General features: G+C 28.6%; 5 protein-coding genes across 5 annotated transcripts; 2 read left to right on the top strand and 3 right to left on the bottom strand.

The window, feature by feature from the left end:
• Positions 1–324: 324 nt before the first annotated feature.
• On the top strand, positions 325–2,695 carry LOC132929866 (enhancer of split mgamma protein-like). Its single transcript, XM_060995483.1, has 2 exons — positions 325–685; positions 1,311–2,695. The coding sequence occupies exons 1-2, from the start codon at positions 626–628 to the stop codon at positions 1,953–1,955; spliced, it is 705 nt and encodes a 234-aa protein (XP_060851466.1). The 5' UTR covers positions 325–625; the 3' UTR covers positions 1,956–2,695.
• Positions 2,696–8,097: 5,402 nt separating this feature from the next.
• LOC132928419 (uncharacterized) lies at positions 8,098–10,006 on the bottom strand. Its single transcript, XM_060993064.1, has 6 exons — positions 9,832–10,006; positions 9,561–9,736; positions 8,715–9,088; positions 8,573–8,623; positions 8,362–8,493; positions 8,098–8,285 (listed from the first exon to the last, which is right to left on the bottom strand). Exons 1-6 carry the CDS (start codon positions 10,004–10,006, stop codon positions 8,129–8,131), a joined length of 1,065 nt encoding a protein of 354 aa, XP_060849047.1. The 3' UTR covers positions 8,098–8,128.
• A 5,747-nt stretch (positions 10,007–15,753) lies between these two features.
• Positions 15,754–18,844, bottom strand: LOC132929349 (26S proteasome non-ATPase regulatory subunit 14). Its single transcript, XM_060994656.1, has 6 exons — positions 18,679–18,844; positions 18,330–18,582; positions 18,050–18,266; positions 16,377–16,489; positions 16,069–16,269; positions 15,754–15,988 (listed from the first exon to the last, which is right to left on the bottom strand). The coding sequence occupies exons 2-6, from the start codon at positions 18,570–18,572 to the stop codon at positions 15,827–15,829; spliced, it is 936 nt and encodes a 311-aa protein (XP_060850639.1). The 5' UTR covers positions 18,573–18,582; positions 18,679–18,844; the 3' UTR covers positions 15,754–15,826.
• Positions 18,845–19,004: 160 nt separating this feature from the next.
• Positions 19,005–19,896, top strand: LOC132929350 (COX assembly mitochondrial protein homolog). The gene is made up of 3 exons (XM_060994657.1): positions 19,005–19,327; positions 19,397–19,501; positions 19,567–19,896. The coding sequence occupies exons 1-3, from the start codon at positions 19,261–19,263 to the stop codon at positions 19,770–19,772; spliced, it is 378 nt and encodes a 125-aa protein (XP_060850640.1). The 5' UTR covers positions 19,005–19,260; the 3' UTR covers positions 19,773–19,896.
• LOC132929348 (uncharacterized) lies at positions 19,656–21,398 on the bottom strand. Its single transcript, XM_060994655.1, is given in 4 exon segments — positions 19,656–20,164; positions 20,226–20,415; positions 20,417–20,731; positions 20,850–21,398. Coding segments are annotated over 4 exon segments (957 nt in total). The 5' UTR covers positions 21,036–21,398; the 3' UTR covers positions 19,656–19,898.
• Between the last annotated feature and the right edge of the window lie 238 nt (positions 21,399–21,636).

The following is a 21,636-nucleotide window of genomic DNA, read 5'->3' on the forward strand; positions in this document are numbered from 1 at the left end:
GTCGCACGTGCACACGTACCTGTACGTCCCTATTCTGCGCGCGAGTGTATATATGTGTACGTGTGTGAGTGCTAGCGCGCGCGCAAACGCGTGTAAACTCGTGTGTGCGTGTGCGTGAGTATATTACAATATACACGCGCGCGCGCACACGCACACACACACACACACACGAGGAGCGCCCGCCGCGTAATAATATAATACGGTTGAAAAATGCCTATGGCCTGGCAGCTGGCCGGCTGCATCGTCATCCGTGTCCGCCGCCGCCGCCGCGTGTGTGGGAACGTCGCGCTGTCCCGAGTTCCCACGGGCCGCGCGCCTATAAAACGCCCCACCCGGCGCCCGGCACACCGCATTCCGACACCGTCCGCTGGCACGCAAACAACTCTCGCGCTCTGCCGCTGCGTACCGTGTTCTATTGCTACCGCTGCTGCTGCTGCACTCGCTGCTCTCGTCGTCGACGATATAATAACAATATTATTGTTACGTTTTATTTTAAAAATTCTTATAAATTGTTCGTGATACGAATCAGTGCGATTTCGTTTTGGATTTACGACAGTCGTTTGTTATATAACTCACTGTTACGTCAATTTCCGTGTGTGTTTCGTACTCGCAAACTACAGTCGTCATGTCTTCCGTCGCCACTGAAATGCAACAACCCGTCTCCAGGACTTACCAATACAGAAAGGTAATTACGATTTTTCTATTATTTATTATTATTGTTGACATTTTTACATCGTTCCGCGGTTACGATTTACATTTTTCGGATTTTTCAAAATTTTTTTTTCTCATTACCGCCGGAGATTTAAACGCTTTTATCTCAAAAATGGTCGATTTTTTTTCATACCATAACAGATTTTTTTGCACAAAATTTTTTTTAACGCTATATAGTAACAATAAACAAAATTTCAAAAATATAAATTAATATAAAGACCGTGTCTCGCCTTAGTTTATTCGTCAATTGAAAAAAAATAGCGCAAACGTTAAGTGAAATATTAATAATATACTAAAAAAAAAAATCAGAAAAAATAATTTTTCTAGCTTAGAACGGTTTAGTTTAGGAGCAAAAATAATAATATTAAAAAAAAATACCATCAATTATTTATTTGAAATAGCCGACGTTAGAGAAATCGTGTATTGCCGATGTACCGTGGCGGCACACGTGTATAGGCAACACAATGCGCGGTCCGGCACTCCGTACGTAAAACCGACGGCCGTCGCTCCCAAAACTCGTTATTAATAATATTATATCATATTATAACGCTTTAGACGAATATTTTAACTAACGGAATTTTTTTTAATTTTTTGTTCAGGTCATGAAACCAATGTTGGAACGCAAACGCCGTGCTCGCATTAATCGGTGCTTGGACGAACTCAAGGAACTGATGGTGGTCGCCCTGCAATCCGAAGGCGAAAACGTCAGCAAACTGGAAAAGGCCGACATACTTGAACTAACGGTCCGACACTTGCACAAGTTGCGCCGCCAACAGAGGCTTTCCGGCAACCCGGTGACCGAGATGGATCGATTCCGCGCAGGATACACGCGCTGCGCCTCTGAGGTGTCCCGATGCCTGGCCGCCACACCCGGTCTGGACGTCACCCTGGGCGCCAACCTCATGACTCACCTGGGCCACCGACTCAACTCGATCCAACCCACCGGATCCACAGCGGCCGTGACCACTTCACCGGCCACGCCGTTGACGCTCAACACCGATATGTCCTCGTCTTCGTCCTCGTCGTCCTCGTCCTCGGCGTCGTCATCGGCGTCGTCGTCGTGTTCGTCACCACCACCACCCCAGTCGCCTACCGGCAGCACTACCTCGTCGTATCCGATGCCACTAACGCCCAACTCGATGGTCGGCACCGGATGCAGCACGGACTCCACTTCCACCGGACTCCTGCAAGTTGTCGACATGTCCCTGAAAAACGACAACGCCTCAGTTTGGAGACCTTGGTAAACTGATCACCGTGTAACCCACACACACGCACACACGTGCACGCGATATTACCAATTATTATATATTATTTTATTTGTCTCGAATTGATTTAATTTTTTTTTTTTTTGTTATTGCCTACACTTTATATTGTATCGTTTTCTTGTTATGTTATACATTCTCTGGAAAAAATCATCCAAAGGTCTGTATAACGGTAGGTACGCGGACGCAAACGGGTTTTATCGAACTTTTTACGCTTATATGAACGAAAAGATTTTGACATATACGTATGATATATTAAAATTATATTATTGTCTATATTATATAGTTTTTGATAAATTATTATAAGGCATTTTTTTATTCGCACGCGTTCATATATATAAATATATTTATAAACATGTTTAATTTTTTTTTTAATTTTTAAAAATATGATCCTGTGATATACCATTGTTTAAATAATATAGACTACAATATATTATTATATTATAATGACTATATAAAAAAAAATGGTATAAATATATTTTGTTCTCGTATAGTATGATATATAATATTGTAATGGGTACTCATCCTACCTCATAATATCATTATATGTGTATAGTATATCTTTTAATATAATTATTTATTATTTTTATTTGTGACAAAATACTGCATACACGCGCATAACAATAATATAATGTGCGTGTATATGGTTATTTTTTTATATAGACTGTGATATAATGATATAATATTATGTTTTAGTAAATACTATGATTATTTACCCATAACACTTGTTTATTATTATTTTTTGAGAAACGTTGTATCCATTCCTTTTTACCATATGAGTGTGTGTAAAATATAAAATACATCAAGTAAATATACAAATTTAGGGTACGTTTATCGATGCAGTTGACAACTATTAAGTTTATAATTATAGACGGTATTACAATCGACTCGAAAATCAGGCACATTTTTTCGGTATAAACAGCAAAATATGGTGTCATCTATACTCACCAGTGTGCAATATGAGTAAAATAAGTGGTGAAGTCGACCAGATCAATATTGTAATTTGTAATAATAATTATTTATTTTATTTCTCATATTTTGCACAATGTTCATTAAGAATTATTAGTAATTATATTAAACATAGATATGCTCTGCACTATCGGCGGCTAATTCGATTTGCAATAATTTTAATCCGTTGACGTCCTATTGTCGTCGTTGTTATTGTGTACTATTTGATTATAATAATAATCGTAGTACGAAAACATAAATATTGAATCGAAATTATTTGCGAATTACGACGAGTTTTATAACTGCTATATTATGTTGCTGACGTCGTGTGTTCGTTATTCAGACTTGGTGTACAGTTATTTAAAGCATAATCGAAAAATTATTAAAATATAATATAATATTTACGATAACTTTTAAATTTTAATAAAAACTGTCAATAATCCGATAACAAAATAACGGTTTGTAATTTATTAAAAATGTGTAAACCAAACAAAATCAATTGAATTGAGTTTCGGTTTCCTTTGAAACAGTTTTGGAAAACGATGATATTTTTTTTTCTTAAGTCAATTCATTAAATTTATTAACGTAAAAATACGTGCGATAAACGCGTCATATCTATAATTTATCTGCCCTAGAGAAATAATTTTAGAGGCGGCAAAAATATTGCATACGATTTTTGTAGAGCGTATATAATATATATGGTTAATAATTATTGTAAAAATACAAACTAAAATATAATAAGAAAAAAGTGTTAAGCGTGTTCGTTAAATTTGTAAGCATCACATATTATATAAATAAATAATATTATAACTTGATTCTTAAAGTGTATAATATAAAATATTTTAAATTAAAACGAAATTATATTATGTTTTTAATAATGCGTGTTGTGCATAAATAAAATCTTGCGTTGGTGTAGTATAGTACATATTATTATGTTCACGCATACCGACTTCTATAATATTTATAGGATAGCATAGCTGTCTGCAATTGCAAATTTTTGCAATCCACTGCCATTGCTCGCGGGTACAATCGATGGCCATTATATGATCAATATAATATTATATTATATGAAACACACAATATATTATTTATTATTAGATCCAAACCGACAATAAGAAAGTAAGCACGGAAATTCTTACAAACATCAAAAATATATCGTATTAAAAAAAAAACAACACAACGACTGACAGTCGTCGGCTGTTAAATGAAATTGTGCTTTATATTTATTAAGATACAAGTCTTTTAAAGGAACTTAAACTAGTGTTCAGGTAATTATAAATATATAAATAAATAGACATATAATATTATATATTTAACTAATTCTCTTGAAAAATATTAACGCTTACGGAATTTTTCTTTTTAAACCATCTAAAACCGTTAAAAATGTTTGAAAATAATTATATGTTTCTTACTCTTATCTATCGTCTTAACTTTTAGTTATTAAATAAAAACCTTACACACAATATATTGTTTTGAGAATTTAATAAATTCATAAAAATTGAATTTAAAAATATAGCTTAATTATTTATGTTTTCATAAGTTATTTTATTTTAATAAATACTTATTTAAAGTTCTGATGAGCAGAGTGGAGTTATGTAATAGACATCGCAAAATATTTGTCACTATATTTACTTCATTAATTTAAACTTAAAATATTTATAGGTAAGTCATAATTCACTACTTGATCAAAAATCGTTTTTTATTAATAGAAATGTTCAGAAAAATGTTTTACTTTGAAATGTGAAATTAATAATGTTTATTGCCAATCAAACAAATTTAGTAACTTAATGGGAAATATTAAAATATATATATATATCTTAACAATAGTTTTATCATGTCATGACTCCGTATATTTAAAAAAAATCCTAAAAACTTAAAAATGTCACCTTATATTGTACGGTTGTATCTATTATATTATGTACTTGACGTACTACATATAAATATACCTATATTTGTCATAACCTATTTTCAGAAACTTGATGTTTTGAAAATAAACATTGATAATTATACGTATTATACGTTAATATGTTGGTATAATTTCTATATAATGTGACCGCTTATAATTTAATTAATAATTATTGAAAATTGAAATCAAAGAAACACGGCTATAACGCCGACGAGATTTTCCGACACTCAATACCACAATATACTTAATCGTTTTATTGTTTCACTTCCCGCAATCCACATGTACGTGTATATAATATAATAAATATAGTATTAAGTATTTAATAGATTAATATGTATATATATATATAATATACACAACACGTACATACTGTGGTTTTATTATTGACGTAAAATGTGTTCTCGTTGGAAAATCGATAGTAATATTTACTTACATAGTGACAGACTATATTATAATCGCGGGTATTAATAATTATTGTAATCTACGACTGTTGTGTGCGCTCGCAGACGCTTAATATTATGTAAGTACCTACTTCGTAGACATCGAACTATATAGTACAGGTATATAGGCAGCGTTCCTATGTAGGTGGAATACATATCTATAGGTATATGCCTTGTACAAATATTGAAATACTCGTTGTGTACTTGTGTATAATGTATACGTTACGTATATTACATATATCTACACCTGCGGCACATTTTAACACCGTGAACATTCAAAATATTATCCTTAAACCTAAGCAAATTCATTCGATTAACAGGATCCACCGTATATACATTATATAATAATACACATGATATGCAAATGAGTCCAATCTTAATTGCCTATATAGTGTTTTATGTGTACGCATATGACGCGCTTAACGTGTTTTATCGACATTTATACCTATGTAATTAATTATCCATCGATATTACTTGTGAGTTACAACACACCACGTGCACGCGCCTATTATAGGTACTTTTGTCGCGATCCTATTGGCCAAAGAATTTCAAAACGTCAATCTAATACTTTAATAAAACAACGTTAAAGCCAAACGGTGTATTTTTCGACGAATCAAAAATAACCGATAAACTCAAACTTCAAGAAAATAATTAGTTAGACAAACTACTTAAAAATTCCTGCTGTAATTAGGCACACTGCACGTCAACCCAATAACAATATTTAATATTTATAACTTTGTTTGTATATAAATATAATAACTATATAACGAAATTATACAATTTGAAGTATTTGACAATTTTTTTTATACATAAGTATTATAGTAACAATATGATTATAGGTATACCTGCTACTGAAACAACACGTTTTATCAATAATATATAGGTACTACCTATACTCATAATATGTATATATATTATACAAATTATTATATTCGGATAATAGTGTACTTCAAAACGTAACAAGCACATTAGTAGGTATATTATGTATGGGTATAGGTAATATAATGATTATTACTATATGGGTAACTAATCCATATTAAGTATACAATCCGGAAAACCTTGTCACAAAACACCGTGAACAAATTGCGTATTTTATATTATGATCGTTCGATACGACTTTCATATACATAATGTATCATACTATCATTATTATATTAAACATAAAATGGTGTGAAACATATATAGACTATTCGCTATAAAAGGTGCATAACTGTGCCACACCATAAGTCTTCTAACGGCTTTAATAACCGTACAATTTTTTTTTTCGTCGTTTAGTTAACGGCTTTCATACTGCACTACGGTAGTCTGCAGGCCACTACAATAATTCGTGTAATGTCAAGCAATGTGGTGGTGGAGCGCGACATTAAAACCATATTGGCGTAGAAAATATGCGGTTTGTGATTAAAAAAATGAGTTGCGAAATTCCTAAACGCATCATATTATGAATTATAATATAATACAATACAATGAGATCAAATGATATATGACTGACCATGGACGTAGCACGTTTTAAATCTTCTCAGTATGTAAAAGATGAATTTAACATTAACACATATAGCCATCATATAGGCAATAGGCAGTTATTAATGTTCATATTATGTAGTGCTGCTGTATTGCAACACTTTACTTTTGGTTTTTCTTATTTTAAGGTTTATAAAAATGTGTTACTAACATAAACTTTTAGCGTAAATAAATAAACATTAACATACAAGATAATCAATGTTTGACGTAAGACTTTATATGTTATATTAATAACATATTATGTAATAAGCTATATAAATGTTTTTGAATTTTTTTTTTACATATTTCAAAATCGACATTTTAGATTGAAATATTCTATATAATATTTTACCTAGGTTTACTAACCTTCAGAACATGAAACTAAAAATGTATATATTATCATTCAAAAGAGTAAAACATTAAAAACCTTAAATTATATTAACGAATGATTTTGTTATGATTTAAATTATGTAAAAATATATTTTCAAAAACGTTAGTGTTTTCTGAAATTTTAAGTGTCTTGCGTTAAATGAATCACTCTGTAGGTATCTACTTATAATATATAAAGACCAAAGTGTCGAAGCGTAATTAAACATAAACCAAATGGTTAGACATGTATTAAAAATTCCAAAAAATAAAGGAACCCGTTTATCGCGTTAAAATTTAAATAACGCGTTGGTCTTTATAATTTCTTTATTTATATTAATATAATATCAATGTAAGATTCCACTATAAAAAATTAAAAAGTGAAAAATACGTAATGACAAATATAATAATTTGATACAAGCTGAAAACATTAAACACACAATTTTCCGTTGATTTAATAAATAAATAAATATGTATTATGTTCAGCCACAAAAACGACGCGGACATATAAGTCAAGAATGACAAGAATCAAGATATATATATAATATGCGGTCGTAATTACACGAATAACGAGACGTGAGCTACTATAGTCGACGGATAAAAAGTATTATATTAATAACTAAATATTAATAATATCTATCAGTAAACTTCAAAAATACGTAATCTTTTATTTTTTTTTTGAAGGAAGGCTGTGATTATTTAAAACTGAGTCCAAGTTTTTATAATAATCATACATAACATATTATAACGTCTAAAAACAAAGCAATATAAAACGTTAAAAAATGTATATTATTCATATGCTCTCGATCTCACCCCATCACATCATCGCTTGGTATATGCTGGAAAAAAAGCCGAATAATTGTGTGCCAATTAAAAAAAAATTATACTAATAATTTAACTACATACTGGATTTCCGATGCCGTTGGTAACAACGTCATCTATCTAGTATCTTTTATTTATTTATTTTTCGTGTCTTTCCATAACAACCCAAGTCGTCACGAATCCCATCGGCTCGGTGAGTCTGTACCAATCACCTCAGCGATAAGACGCGGATCGACGACCATTCGAATACGTTCTGGATATATTTTGTTGACTACGTTAATAGCTTGTTCGTCCAATTCCGGTTGGTTTTTCTCCTGTCTACATATGTCTCTAAATTACGAAATTATTGTTATTTAGATGTAATTATTTTAAAAGTATAATAGTTCAATGACCGTCTTGTACGTACTTATCGATACAAAATTTAGTCATAGGTCTCAAACTGCCGTCCAGCCGGCTGTGCTCGTACCAACGAAATTCGTTGACCGCACGTGACAGTTGCTCTGACATCAACCCACGACATTTTTGTTCCATAGGACTCCTACAAGTAACGATGAGTGATATGTTATTTTGTACTTATTGTATAGAAGTTATGATAAATGTTATATTTATTGATTTACAAATCGGGTTCACTAGTATTCCACTTCGGTGTTTTCCACGGTTTCCCTTCGCTATATTTGCATATGAAAATATAGCACGAAATGTATAATATTAAACAGCGAATTTAAGAAGATTAAACAGTATGATCACAGGGACACGTACTCTGGTAAGAAAACTGGCAAATCCCAGACCTTTTTGATGTTCTTCTGCGCAATTCTAGAGGCATCAGCCGCTCGAGCAGACCGCGGGCAATCGGTCGTCAACGCCTTCTCCCACCGGGAAGCCGAACGGCTGTTCACTGGAAACCGGACGCAATCGGGCAAACGCCACGTGTTCACCGAATGATCGGACCTGGCATAGAACACTTGCACGCAACGGTCGTCGGCGAACGCAGTGGCGACGCTGGTCATGTCCGGTGACACGGCGGCGGTGGATGAACAAACAGTTTTACGTCGCGGAGTTTTGCAGTCGGTTTCATAGTCGCCGTCCGAGTCTGAGTCGAAGTTCGTTAACATGTCGTCGACCAACTCTCTGAGCTATGCGCGCGATTTCACATTAAAGATCATCATATAATAATATTTGGTAATTACTAAAAGTTATTAATTTGAGCTGAAAATTTGTTTTTCGTTTATCAAAAGCACCGAAAAGCTTTTGAATTCGGGTAAAACCCTATAACCAAAAATTTTCAAACACCAATCACTAAAACTAAAGATTTCAAAAACCATTCTCAAAACTGAAACCGTTCAAATTGGAAACACTTTTGAGATCTGTTAGTAACGCAAGTCTGCCATTAAAACACTTTGAAATCGGAGATAGGCACATAGCAGGGGGGCGTATACCGCCGCAGTCGGTAACTCCTATAATCGATAATACCCGTATATGTTTACATATGTTAACTCTGAAGTTATAATAAAGTTAAAATAATCATAAAGTTTTGAGTATTTTTCTAGTGTTACAATTAATTATATAATTATTATATATTTATATATAGGTATGTAAGGTACTCACGTGACTCGGAGTGTTGACCAGATACGGTAAATTTTTCGGGGCCGAATGTCTGAATAATTTCATGTTACCACAAGAGTGCTGGAGCGACACCAGCATCAGTTTGATGATCCCGCATTTTATCGACTTGTCACGTTCCTTGTCACATCTGCACAGCCAAGTCGAAATCGCTCGTTGATCTACATCAAACGAAAAACACGATCGAACAAAAGCAAAATAGTATATAATAAGATTAGGTTAGGTTTAGGTATAGATTGTATTTTATTTACTGTACCCGACACGTTTGTCAATTGAAATATATTGTTTTTGACCAATTTTCGGAAAAACTGATAATCGCTTTCTAAATCATCTAGCATCTGAGAGTTTTGAAGGCTTTGGTCTTCGGAGATACTGGGTTTTTTTCCCTCACTTCGAATGGTTTCTGACGTTTCATTGAGCTGTTCAGTCATAATATTTAACCATCGGTTTAAAATTAGAGTTGGTGTCTGAATAAATCACAATTTTTAGCTGTATACAATATAATATTCAATCAGTAAACGATCGTTATTTATCATGTGTTTGGCTTGTTGTGAGGGAACGCATCTTAAATGTGTGAATGCGTTTCACAATATTAATTTTGTCTTGAGCCTGCAACATTATATAATAGTAAAATAATACTATAAAGTTTTCAACGATCACGTTTCAATACAATGCATTCATTTACTATTATTATAATTTTAATTATGATGACATAAAAATTAAAATTAAAAACTTTATCAAATGTTACAATTAATAAAAAATGCTTAATTTCCAAAAGGTTAGGTATATTTACACCAAAATCAGTTGTCATAAATACTTCATATTCAGTAAATTAATTTCCACGTCACATCTCTGAAATATTCTGTCGTTTTAGTATCACAGCTATAATTTTATTGTGGTCGAAAAACCTTATTATACAATAATAGTTATCCAAAGCAATACTTTTATTTTTTATGGATAAGGTTTAAGCACTTGTACAAGAGGTTTTTATCAGTAAGAAAAAAATCGTTTGATTCGCAACATTTAGCATAACTATTAACAAACTTTAAAATATTTTTTATTATACCTACCTATATTAAATATAAGCACTATTTACTATAGATATATCGTAGGCTGTATATATTTGTATATTGAGTTCACACAAGTTAATGGCGACTACCGAACTGCCTGCCGTATATAATATTAATAATAAATAATAATTTATTTTAACGTAGTGTAGTAGTATTTTATACACCATTATTCATAATAATAATTATAATAACCTTAATCCACGCCTCATTTACTAAAATAGTAAAATTAATGATAAAAAAGTTAAAATACATATATTTATATAGGTAATAAAATAAATGTGAGCAGATTATTTGATTTCGAGTTTTGTAAAAAAGCTGTTGATAGATTTACTGCTATTACAATACTATAATAAAATTGTATTATGGTGACATATTAGGGTAAGACGGCGCTTTGTGTAGGCAATTTAGGGGCACATCATATTATATTATACAATACTAGCATACCCATCTCGGCGGCTCTGCTTCAGATTTTAATTAATAATAAGTAATAACTAATTATTTATTAACTTTATCGGACTAAATTTATGTCTAAAACCTTCTCTGTGGTATCCTCTTTAATCTAAAAAAACTGCACGACGATTGAATAAATACTTTCAGAGTTTATCCTGAACATACAAACATACGCTATCATTTTATATATTAGTATATATATAGATATAATAATATGATGATATTAGAACATATTTTCTAGAAAACTTATATAACTTATTAATTAAATAACGAATTCGATACTAACATTTTAGTATAAGCAAAATATTATATACCAAAGAACTCGTCTCATCGAGTAGTTTTTGCTAACTAAACAGACATGCTATACAATATTAATACCTAATAATAATATAAACCTATGAAAATAAAATTGTTGAAATAACATGGTATGGAAAGTATTTACTTCTCAAAACAATTATTCATATCTACTCGCCGATAAACACACACACACACACACACACACACAAAAAGGTCAGGAATCGTCAGGTTACAGGTAGCTGGAAACCCGCGGGCCGCCGTGCCGCACAATATGTATAATAATTTATTAATAATATATATAGGTATACAATTTATACGTTTATTTTAATTAATAACAACTAATTATTTATTAACTTTATCGGACTAAATGTATGCCTAAAACCTTCTCTGTTGTGTAGTCCTCTTTAATTTAAAAAAAAACTGCACGACGATTGAATAAATACTTTCGGAGTTTATTCCGAATATACAAACAAACGCTATTAGTATAGATTAATTTTGTGTAGACCATAAAGTTAACTATTGTCTATTATAATATATTATAAATTATAAGTAATTTTGGAACTCGCTTGACGTTTTCATCAAAAGTGTACCTTTTTTTCTCTATAAATGAGATATTCACCACGATTAAATTTAAAAAAAATTTTTACTTCTTAAGACTTAACACCTGTTATACGCTGCTATACAGTAAGTTTGTTCGAAATACTATAAAATACTGATAACAGAATATTATGCATGTTAATAGAATAATTTTTTAAGGAATAATAATAGAACTCTAGATTAATATCGAAATTATAAGTTTGTCGATTACGCAAAATATTTATAAGAATTATGTTTTGAGTTGCGGGTACTTTTTTTAAATACAATTTAACGTCTAGTTTTTGTTAAAAACCTTGTAAAAACAAAATATTTGTTGAAACAAAAAAATTAATAAATAAAAAAAAAACGTCTAGTTATTTTATACTAAACATTAATATAAGTCCAGGGCTTGGAACTTTATGCATTTGCATATTTTTTAAGAAGCTTCATATTAAAAATCTGATTCGATACAAATTCGTTTCATACTACATACAATTTAAATACAAAAATTAATGTTGCCTATTTTTGTACATTTGGCCAAATTTACACGATTATGCATATTTAAAGATTTTAAGCATATTAATGCATATTATATTAGTAAATCATTAATTTAAATAAATTTAAAATTAAGAGCCGTCACATATCGTCACATTGCCTATGTTTCGAATTATCTTATACCGATAATAATTGATCGCAATTTATCGTCCCAGTAAAAATGTTTATTTTTATATAGGTGATAAAAATTTGTTTATCGCGTACACAGTTTTTGATAAAAATAAACTTTTTACCTAGTCGATAAGCAATCAATTGTCCGTATAGTATAATTTAAAATATAGACGATGGAACGATGTATGGCGGGTTTTTTTTTTAACTGTGTATACATAAAAACGGTTATAGTCTATAGGACTGTGAATAATCAAAATATGTTTCAAGATTTACAAACAAAAAAATAAAAAAATTATACCTAAATTTGTATAATTTTTTTTTAAATAATTTGACATTTTTTTAGTTTATTCATATTCATATACATATTTCTTTTTTTTTAAATAACTGCATATTTTATTACATAATAATGCTTATTTAAGCTTTTTTGCATATTTCATTACTTTTTAGCGCATTAAGTAATAAGTTGAAAGTTCCCAGCCCAGAATATAACAATACTAACAATACATTTAAAAAAAAATATTAGACTAGTGAAATATTAGTACTAGTGTCTAGTATAGAATAAATATACTGTTTTTATCTGTGTAATGGATTTTAATGGTCTTAAAGTATAAGGTTTAATGGAAATGTGGTCACTATCTCATTTAATGTCAACAAGTATTAGCTAAAAAGAACAAGGTAGGTACACTTTTGCTTGAATGAGTATTATTAGAAAAAAAAAGAAAGGTGCCAATGACTTCTTTTAGAAACTCATCATGCAAATCAATATTATAGAGTTAAAATATAGACAATACTGTCAATACTTTAAATTTGAAATATTCAATAATATAAATTTAGGCAGATTATTGAAATATTGTCAGTTAATATATAACTATTGATCTTCATTGATCATAATATTATAGTTGATAGCTATAGAACTATCATTATCATCATCATGAGACTAGTCGTACTATTGAATAACGATGAAGAATAATTATTAATATTATTTATGTTGGCATGCTAGGTTCGTGTATATTTGTGGTACTTTTAATATCAAAATGCCAGTTAAAAATTATAATCCATTTATATTATATTATTATGGTTTCATTTATTACCGATAGGTCACACCACATTAATCATCTTAACCATTAAAAGTCCTAAACTAAAAAATTATTGTCAGATCCATAAAAAAACATCAAAGATTTCTCATTTCTCAAATATTATTAAAGTTATTTGATTAATAAGAATAATCCTCAATTTGTAATTAATTAAAATAATGTAGACTGTTACAAAAATTAGTTATTAGTTATTACATACCTACTTAATAATTTCATATTAAACATATAAATCACAATATATACTACATAGACATATAGTATAAAAAACAATATCATATTTACACACAAAATTAGTCCATGTAAAATACAATCTCTAAGGACATATATTATTGAATTGCATAAACACCACAAGTTTATTTATATTTACAATGCCTATAATTAAGTATTTATTATTTTTAATATTGTTAATGTAATGTTTACCTAAACCAATTAATAGTAATAACTAACAACTAATAAATTGATAAATGTCAATTTATAATTATATAGTTTTATTGCTTTATGTCTTTGTAAAATAATATTAATTTTTTTTTATTAAACTCCAATACCATTGTTTCATAAGATACTGGTATCCTTTATGATGTAAACAACGAGCTATGATGGCTATTGTACATGTACGATTTAAAATTAAAACTATTGTATCATAAAAGAGAAAACCAAGAGTTTAATAATACTAATAATAGTCAACATTATAGCAATAATGTCCTTATGTATAAATATTTTAGTACTAATAAATACATTTATATTTACCAAAGACTTTTTTTCATTAATAAGATAGTTTATATGGAAATTTCAAATTAAATTTATATGATTATTACAAGATCAACTTGAGACATTTAATAATAACGTAATTATTTTAAAATCTTTCATTATTTTTATTATAATTGAATACCATACACATTTAAAGATGAGAAATGTTAGTCTTATTTTATGTATTTCTAATTAAGGCAACTGGTATATATTATTATGTACAGAAATGCATGAATGATAATTTTGTTAGTACTCAATTGTTAATACAATGATAAATATGCCATATTGACAAATGTGAAAAGACAATGACAGATTTCCTATCTATTATTTTTAATTAAGTTTTTTCATATACTTTGATTATTTTAAGCGTAAATACAACTTTTTAATTTTCTAAAAATTCAGTTTTTTTTTAATTTTCTGAAAACTAGTTAATTTCGGAAATGAATTATTTTGTTATTCTTCAAATTTTCCATTTTTTATGAAGATTTGGGAAAAAAAGTTTTTTCTGGTATTTTAATCCAAAAATTAATAAGTACTACCCAAAATGTTAAATAGAAATAGGAGATATAATTTTAAAATAATAATATCAAAATTATGTACATTAAGTGTCATGTTTTAAAAAAACTAAATATTTTCGTATAACAAATCAAAAAGAATATAAATCACGAGTCCTAGAAACAAACAAAGCACAAATAGTTTATAGTACAATTGTACTGTTTGTAAACTTTAGTAAGAGTACAAAAACTAATACACATTTATACACACATCTCATGTTAATGAATGCGCATACTTATACCTATTTCACAATGTACATTTTTATAGATGATATTGAACCATTACTTTTAAATGTTTATCAAAGTATTTTTTTTCTTTTAAATCCATAAGCCACCACTGATTTTATAAATTACATATAATAATAATAACTGCAAAGGAGATTCTTAAAATGTAATGTAGGTAACTAAATAAAAATATAACTAAAATTATTTTTTATAAAAACATTTGAATAGTAAGTAAATTCTTAAATATTATTATTTATTACACTCATTATTCCTTTTTTTTTTTACTTTAATACCTTAAAATAAAATAAAAAAATGTTTATTTATTTCTTTAAAACCTATTAATAGGATTAATATGAACGATAATCTTAGCTTAAATTATATGAATAGAAATCTTTATTAATCAAGATTTATTTATAATAAAAAAAGAGAAAATAGAGTTATGACTTATGAGTAATATTCATAGAAATATTGGAGCGGCAAACAAATATTAACTATTAAATTCTGATATACAATTTAAAATAATTTATTTATCTCCATATTTTTTTCCTTGATTGCATAATATTCCACAAGTATTATTTAAATACTACAGTATCCAACATAGAACCCAAACACTGAACAATATTTCCAGACATTAAGTTATCAACTTTTTCTTCCAAATGCCTCTTAGGATCTTGTTTGCCTACATTTTTGATGGCCAATTGTTCTGGTGTCATTTTATCCTCGTCTTCCAAAGCCTGTTAACAATTAAATTAAACAATATATTTCATTATTAGTAAATAACTTCTGCTTCCTTTATCAGAAAATAGGTATTTACTTTATTGTAACTCTTAGCTAATTCTAGCATTTCTTTAACTGTTGATCGGTTGGTATCACAGTGTTTTTCGTAATCTTCAAGTGCCATTCCATCCATCCATGATTTTTTATGTAGATTCAGTAACATTTTTTGTTCGAGTTCATTTTTCCGGTAGTTTATTGAAATGGAATAATAATGACGATTAAGACCATGAATTAGAGCCTAAAACGGACAAAAAGATTACAATTCACTTATATAATATTATAAATGCAATTTGTAAATTTCTGAACAATTAATATCAAAATAATAAACATAAATATTTTACTAACTTGAACTGAAGGTTTTTGTAAATGTCCTAAGTTGCTAGTAGTTTGTCTTGGCTCCTGGCCAAGTACCATCATATTGGGGTTAATTAAACGGAAGGCATCAATAACTACCTTTCCTAAATATTAAATAATAAATTAAATTAATTATAGTGAAAAATAACTAAAAAAATAGTATACATATTTTAAAGAATAACAAATAGTCATTTTTTCAAACAGTAGTTTAATTTCTTTGTTCTTAGTTTGAAATTCATATTTTTTGTTGTTTATATTTTATTAACAGATAATATACCAAAATATATTATGTTCAGCAGTTCTTTTTATGTTGTTAGCTTTAATATTGACCTATTATGATCCTTAAAGGTAAATCGATTATTTGTGTTCTCTTGTTTGATTTATACAATATTTCAATTTTTAAGTTACGAGTATATAAAATGTTAATATTTAAAAATACTCATAACACACTTAAAAATTAGGATTGACGTTATATGATAATCAAGTCTATTTTTAAAATGCATGGAGTATTATATTAGAATAATATAAATTATACTAGAATGACATTATTTATATTAATGTGATTTAAAAATCTATTATGTTATATTAAACAATATACAATTATAAACGTACATAAAATGGAAAATAAGAGTATACAATATTATAAGTACCTAGTATTTATTTGTTTAAGTGTATTATACTGGTATGTTATTTTGATACACGTAAAACAACATAAATCATAGGCATCTAAAGACCACCTTAAAGCCGCTATACAGAAGAAAAATATTAATTATATATGATGATGAAAATAAATGAGTTACATGAAAGATGTTACTAAAACTTATTTATTATTTATTTATTTTTGGTTTTCTATGCATAACTATTACATTCTTTGTTTCATAATTATTGATATAAAAATAATATATATATAAAAGAACATTTAAACATTGTATTGTTATGTCCTTATTAATTTGAGAGCTACTTAAACATTGTAATGTTTAAAAGGAGATGTGTGATGAAAAAGTTTGAATAACAGAGATTAATGTATAGCCCATACATTATTTTATCTTATAAATAAATCTGTCGGATCCAAACAAATGTTAACGTATATTGAATTATAACATAATATAGTTAAAAGTAATATTTTAATTATAATTGTGTGTTGTTAAATAAAATTATTCTTAATATTAAAATTAATGAAAAGGTACAACAAAAAATTCGAGAAAAAACTGTATACTAATTGTTTAGATAGAAGTTTAAATTACTTTTTCATTTAATTTATTTTAAGCACAAAATTTTCAGATAATGTTATAGATTTATTTAATTCAAATTGGAATTTTTGATAAGGATTAGTTACCTTGTTAATAACAATTGTAATTTAACACTTCTCGTCCGTTAAATTCTACCTTTAACAGTAACTAAATTTTTTTCTTTAAAACTTAAATTTTATGTTGACCAAAATAAATACTTCCGTTGTTTGTAATTTCACTAAAGTATTTACATACAAAATGATCTCACTAAACAGTATCAAAATTATACACATTTAAAGTTTTTAACAATAAATTAACCATTAAAAATGTTGCAAAACTATATTAAATTAATTAACTATACCTTTAAAAAATAATTTTTATTCTATTTTTTTTATTTATAAACATAGAAGCAATAAACACTACATTAAGTATTACCTTTAACACTTTGAATTGGGTCCACTACAACAGCAACAGCTCTTTCAGAGAGGGCTTCAAAACTTTGTTGTGTATTAATATCTACACCAGACAACCAGCAGCCAAACCCTGGATGTGAATGATACCATCCTACAACCATTTCCGGCCTGCCAGTTTGTTTCAACATATCCAACATCTTTGCTTGAAATACTGGATCTACAGCTTCAACACTTACACCCTAAAACGATCAATTAACATGAAGTATAAATAAAAGTAATAAATAAATAATACAAGTTCTTACAGTTCCAGTTTGGGGCATTGCAAATACATCAATAACGCGTACGGTGTAATCATCCACAAATTCACCTAACATCAAGCCCATGACTTCCATAGGAACTCCAGCACGGCCGTGTTTTAACATTTTTAATAAGGCCAACGACGACACATACACTTGTTCAGCAGTATCTACAACGGGAGTATCGGCAGCAGGCGCCGACCCTTGTCCCAAAGGAATACCACCGCCCAACCTCAATAGACGATCCATGACTTTTTAACTATTTGCAAAACAAAATCGAGAGAGTTAAAAACAAAGATTTAATATAATATGTCAACGTTTAAACTATTAACAAATTGAATGATATACAACATACCTGTATTGTAGGTAACTATTACGATTTAAAATTACAAACTAATGTAAAATCATCAACAAATGTATTGTTAATTGTTTGTAGATATTCACTACTTTGAACTTTGAAGATACTCACTACAAACTATTGTGTAGTGTATATACTATATAGAGAAGTGACTAGTGTATAATATGTATTCGAAAAATGATTAAGCGAATTTAAGTTTGACAACAAACTAATCACATAACCTAAAATACTATGTTTACTCAGAAATTGAGGTTAAACCACGGTTAGAAAGTAAAATTAAGAAAATCAAAATAATTGATAATACAATTGATAAAGTAATATCAAAAAAAAATATTTTTATTACAGGTTTAGGTTTAGCACTTTTTCAGAAGTCAGTTCAAAATTTCTTGATTAATATTTAATATTTAGTAGGAAATAGTTTGGAACTTCCAAGTTGAAAGTGTAAACCGGGATTTAATACAATAAATTACCTATTATGATATAATATTATATTATTTCAAGTAAACTTGGTTTTCTGTGTTAAAAATATTATTTTAAAATACACCTTTAATCATCAGCGTAATACTATCCTATGCTGTAATGTTTGCATCGTCAGAAATTAAGGAGGAACGTAAACCTCGATATGGAGGAGGACCACATGGATTGGGTAAGCATATTTTCTTTATTGACTTTCCTTAAAGATTTATTCCTTAAAAAATTTATTTTTACATTTCAGGAGATCCTGATAGCTATAAATTAAGAAAAATTGAACAAAATGTAGTAATACCAAAAATTGTCAGAGAAAGAGCAAAATATGAAAAATGTTCTGAAGAAAATAAAGGTAATTGCACTACATCTAGGTTTGTTATGTATTGGTAAAAATTAATAGTTTCAAACTGTGTTTAGTGTTTGGAGATTGTTGTTTGAATACCGGATTCTGGATGTTCTATAAATGTAGAGCAGAAGTAAATGGATTAAATGATTGCATGTCCAAGTGGTTTAATAATGAAGATTTTATTAAAGAATGTAGAGATCAATATTTACAAGAACGAAGACAATATAGACTAACAGGAGTTAAAAAAAATGCAGAAGTACAAAAAATAAAAAGTTGAATATTTCAAAAAAATCATAGATTAGAAAAAGTTGGCTAAAAAAATAGTCATTGAATTTGTATATTTTTGTTTTTAGTCACACAATATACTATTTTTTTTGTGTAAGGTTTACTCATATTAACAACATTAAGGTTTTTTTCTGTTTTGAGATGGCACCCAACGTCTTACTATAGTATCATTAACTGTGTACTGTGACAGATCAATTAGCATTTCTTCTTCGTACGCAGGACCAAGAACTGTACATATAAGCAAATCTTTATTGGCGGCTTCTATTGCTCGACCACATCCATACCATGAAGGCCATGATGGTAACAATTCACTATTTTGACCATTAGCACTAATCACAACCACGTATGAAGAATGATAGTAATTAGGTGATGATTTGTACAGTACTGAAAAAAATCATCGACTATTGAATAAAAAATAAATAATCTATTAACATTTATAGCTTACCATAATCTCCACCATACTGTTGTCCAGGTTTAACAACCCATCCTTTTGATCTATAATAATGATAAGCTGCATAATAATATGGAAAATGTTTTTTCAAACCATTAAATTGCTTCCAACATTCAACTACGCTCATTAATGAACCATTTTCTTTTCGCATTTCCAAACATTCTAATGTGTAACATAAAAAAAAAAGCTTCTTCCAAAAGTAAAAAGTATGATAATTCATGTTGAACACCAGATAGAATTAACAATTGTTCATATTCTGTAGAACGGCTTGATTTTAATTCTTTCCAATTACTATAAGTTGGTTTATTAGCATCATGTGCTTTTTGGAATTTGGTTCGTACATTATTCTCATCTTCCTCGTTTTGGTTGTTATAAGGAAAATCAAAAGGCACTAATTCCATGGCTTGCCAATTCTTTTTTTGCCTCAACACCTGATTTTGTAGGGTTTTGTAATCTATGAATTTGTCCTTGTCAATTATACCAAATTGTCCAAAACAACCCTGATATTAAAAAATATTAATTTATTTATTAACTCTACACATTGAGGCCCAATAACTTCAAAAAGATTTATATTAAAAAAATATATTCCTAAAAACTAAATATAAACAATTTACAAACCAAATTGCAAAGACAGGATTTATCGTTTAAATTGTTGATGATAATAACTCTCCCATTAAAAATTCCTTGGTATTTTGGCCATGAATTTTGATCCAAAATGTCTCCATTTTCATCAAAAATTGGTAAATTAACCAGTTTAATATTTTTTACATTTTTTTTAGATACTGGTGGTTTCAAAGGCAACATTTTTCACAATGATTTCAATTCGATGTTAAAATTTAAAAAAAAAATCTAGTAATTCAAATACTGAAATTGTGTGCTGTTATATAATTTATTTAGACACTGATTGTTTTTATTAAATTCCTTTTTTTATCTTGAATTTATTAAATTATAACAAATTAAATTGATCATAATCAAAAATTCAAAATATATTAACAATAATTTGAAAATTTATTCCACGAAGAAATTAATGCTGTTATTTAATAATTATTATAAGCAAAAATAATAAAAGTACACCAACTACACCACGATTTAAGATTATATTAAATCGTGATTTAATACATTCTACACCAAAATAATTTACTTCATTTTTAAAACATTCAAAGCACATATTATTTTTTAAACATCTCTTATCGTTAAAATAATGATAAAGTTTATCAGTGTAGCCAATATCCGTAGACCTGTTGTAAAGAAATGCAAAACTATAATAAATAAGAATTATCAAAAATCCTGGAAATAGATCACCAATATCAAGGTGGATCCACCTTGGACAAATATTTTTAATTTTTATACCAAAATATTATTTTTTAAATATGAAGATTACTCTATATATACTATATATTAGTAT

This window comes from Rhopalosiphum padi, chromosome 4 (assembly GCF_020882245.1).
Source record: "Rhopalosiphum padi isolate XX-2018 chromosome 4, ASM2088224v1, whole genome shotgun sequence".
In the NCBI taxonomy this organism is placed as follows: domain Eukaryota; kingdom Metazoa; phylum Arthropoda; class Insecta; order Hemiptera; family Aphididae; genus Rhopalosiphum; species Rhopalosiphum padi.

Excerpts from the sequence above, each read along its gene's own strand:
- LOC132929350 (XM_060994657.1), top strand. The coding sequence starts at position 19,261 with ATGTTTGCATCGTCAGAAATTAAGGAGGAACGTAAACCTCGATATGGA. Across the intron at positions 19,328-19,396 it reads AGGAGGACCACATGGATTGG|GAGATCCTGATAGCTATAAA; the intron begins GTAAGCATATTT and ends TTTACATTTCAG. Across the intron at positions 19,502-19,566 it reads ATGTTCTGAAGAAAATAAAG|TGTTTGGAGATTGTTGTTTG; the intron begins GTAATTGCACTA and ends AACTGTGTTTAG.
- LOC132928419 (XM_060993064.1), bottom strand. The coding sequence starts at position 10,006 with ATGACTGAACAGCTCAATGAAACGTCAGAAACCATTCGAAGTGAGGGA. Across the intron at positions 9,737-9,831 it reads TCAATTGACAAACGTGTCGG|ATCAACGAGCGATTTCGACT; the intron begins GTACAGTAAATA and ends CGTTTGATGTAG. Across the intron at positions 8,286-8,361 it reads ACTAAATTTTGTATCGATAA|AGACATATGTAGACAGGAGA; the intron begins GTACGTACAAGA and ends TTCGTAATTTAG.
- LOC132929349 (XM_060994656.1), bottom strand. The coding sequence starts at position 18,572 with ATGGATCGTCTATTGAGGTTGGGCGGTGGTATTCCTTTGGGACAAGGG. Across the intron at positions 16,490-18,049 it reads CCCAATTCAAAGTGTTAAAG|GAAAGGTAGTTATTGATGCC; the intron begins GTAATACTTAAT and ends TTTAATATTTAG. Across the intron at positions 15,989-16,068 it reads TAGCTAAGAGTTACAATAAA|GCTTTGGAAGACGAGGATAA; the intron begins GTAAATACCTAT and ends AATTGTTAACAG.
- LOC132929866 (XM_060995483.1), top strand. The coding sequence starts at position 626 with ATGTCTTCCGTCGCCACTGAAATGCAACAACCCGTCTCCAGGACTTAC. Across the intron at positions 686-1,310 it reads GGACTTACCAATACAGAAAG|GTCATGAAACCAATGTTGGA; the intron begins GTAATTACGATT and ends TTTTTTGTTCAG.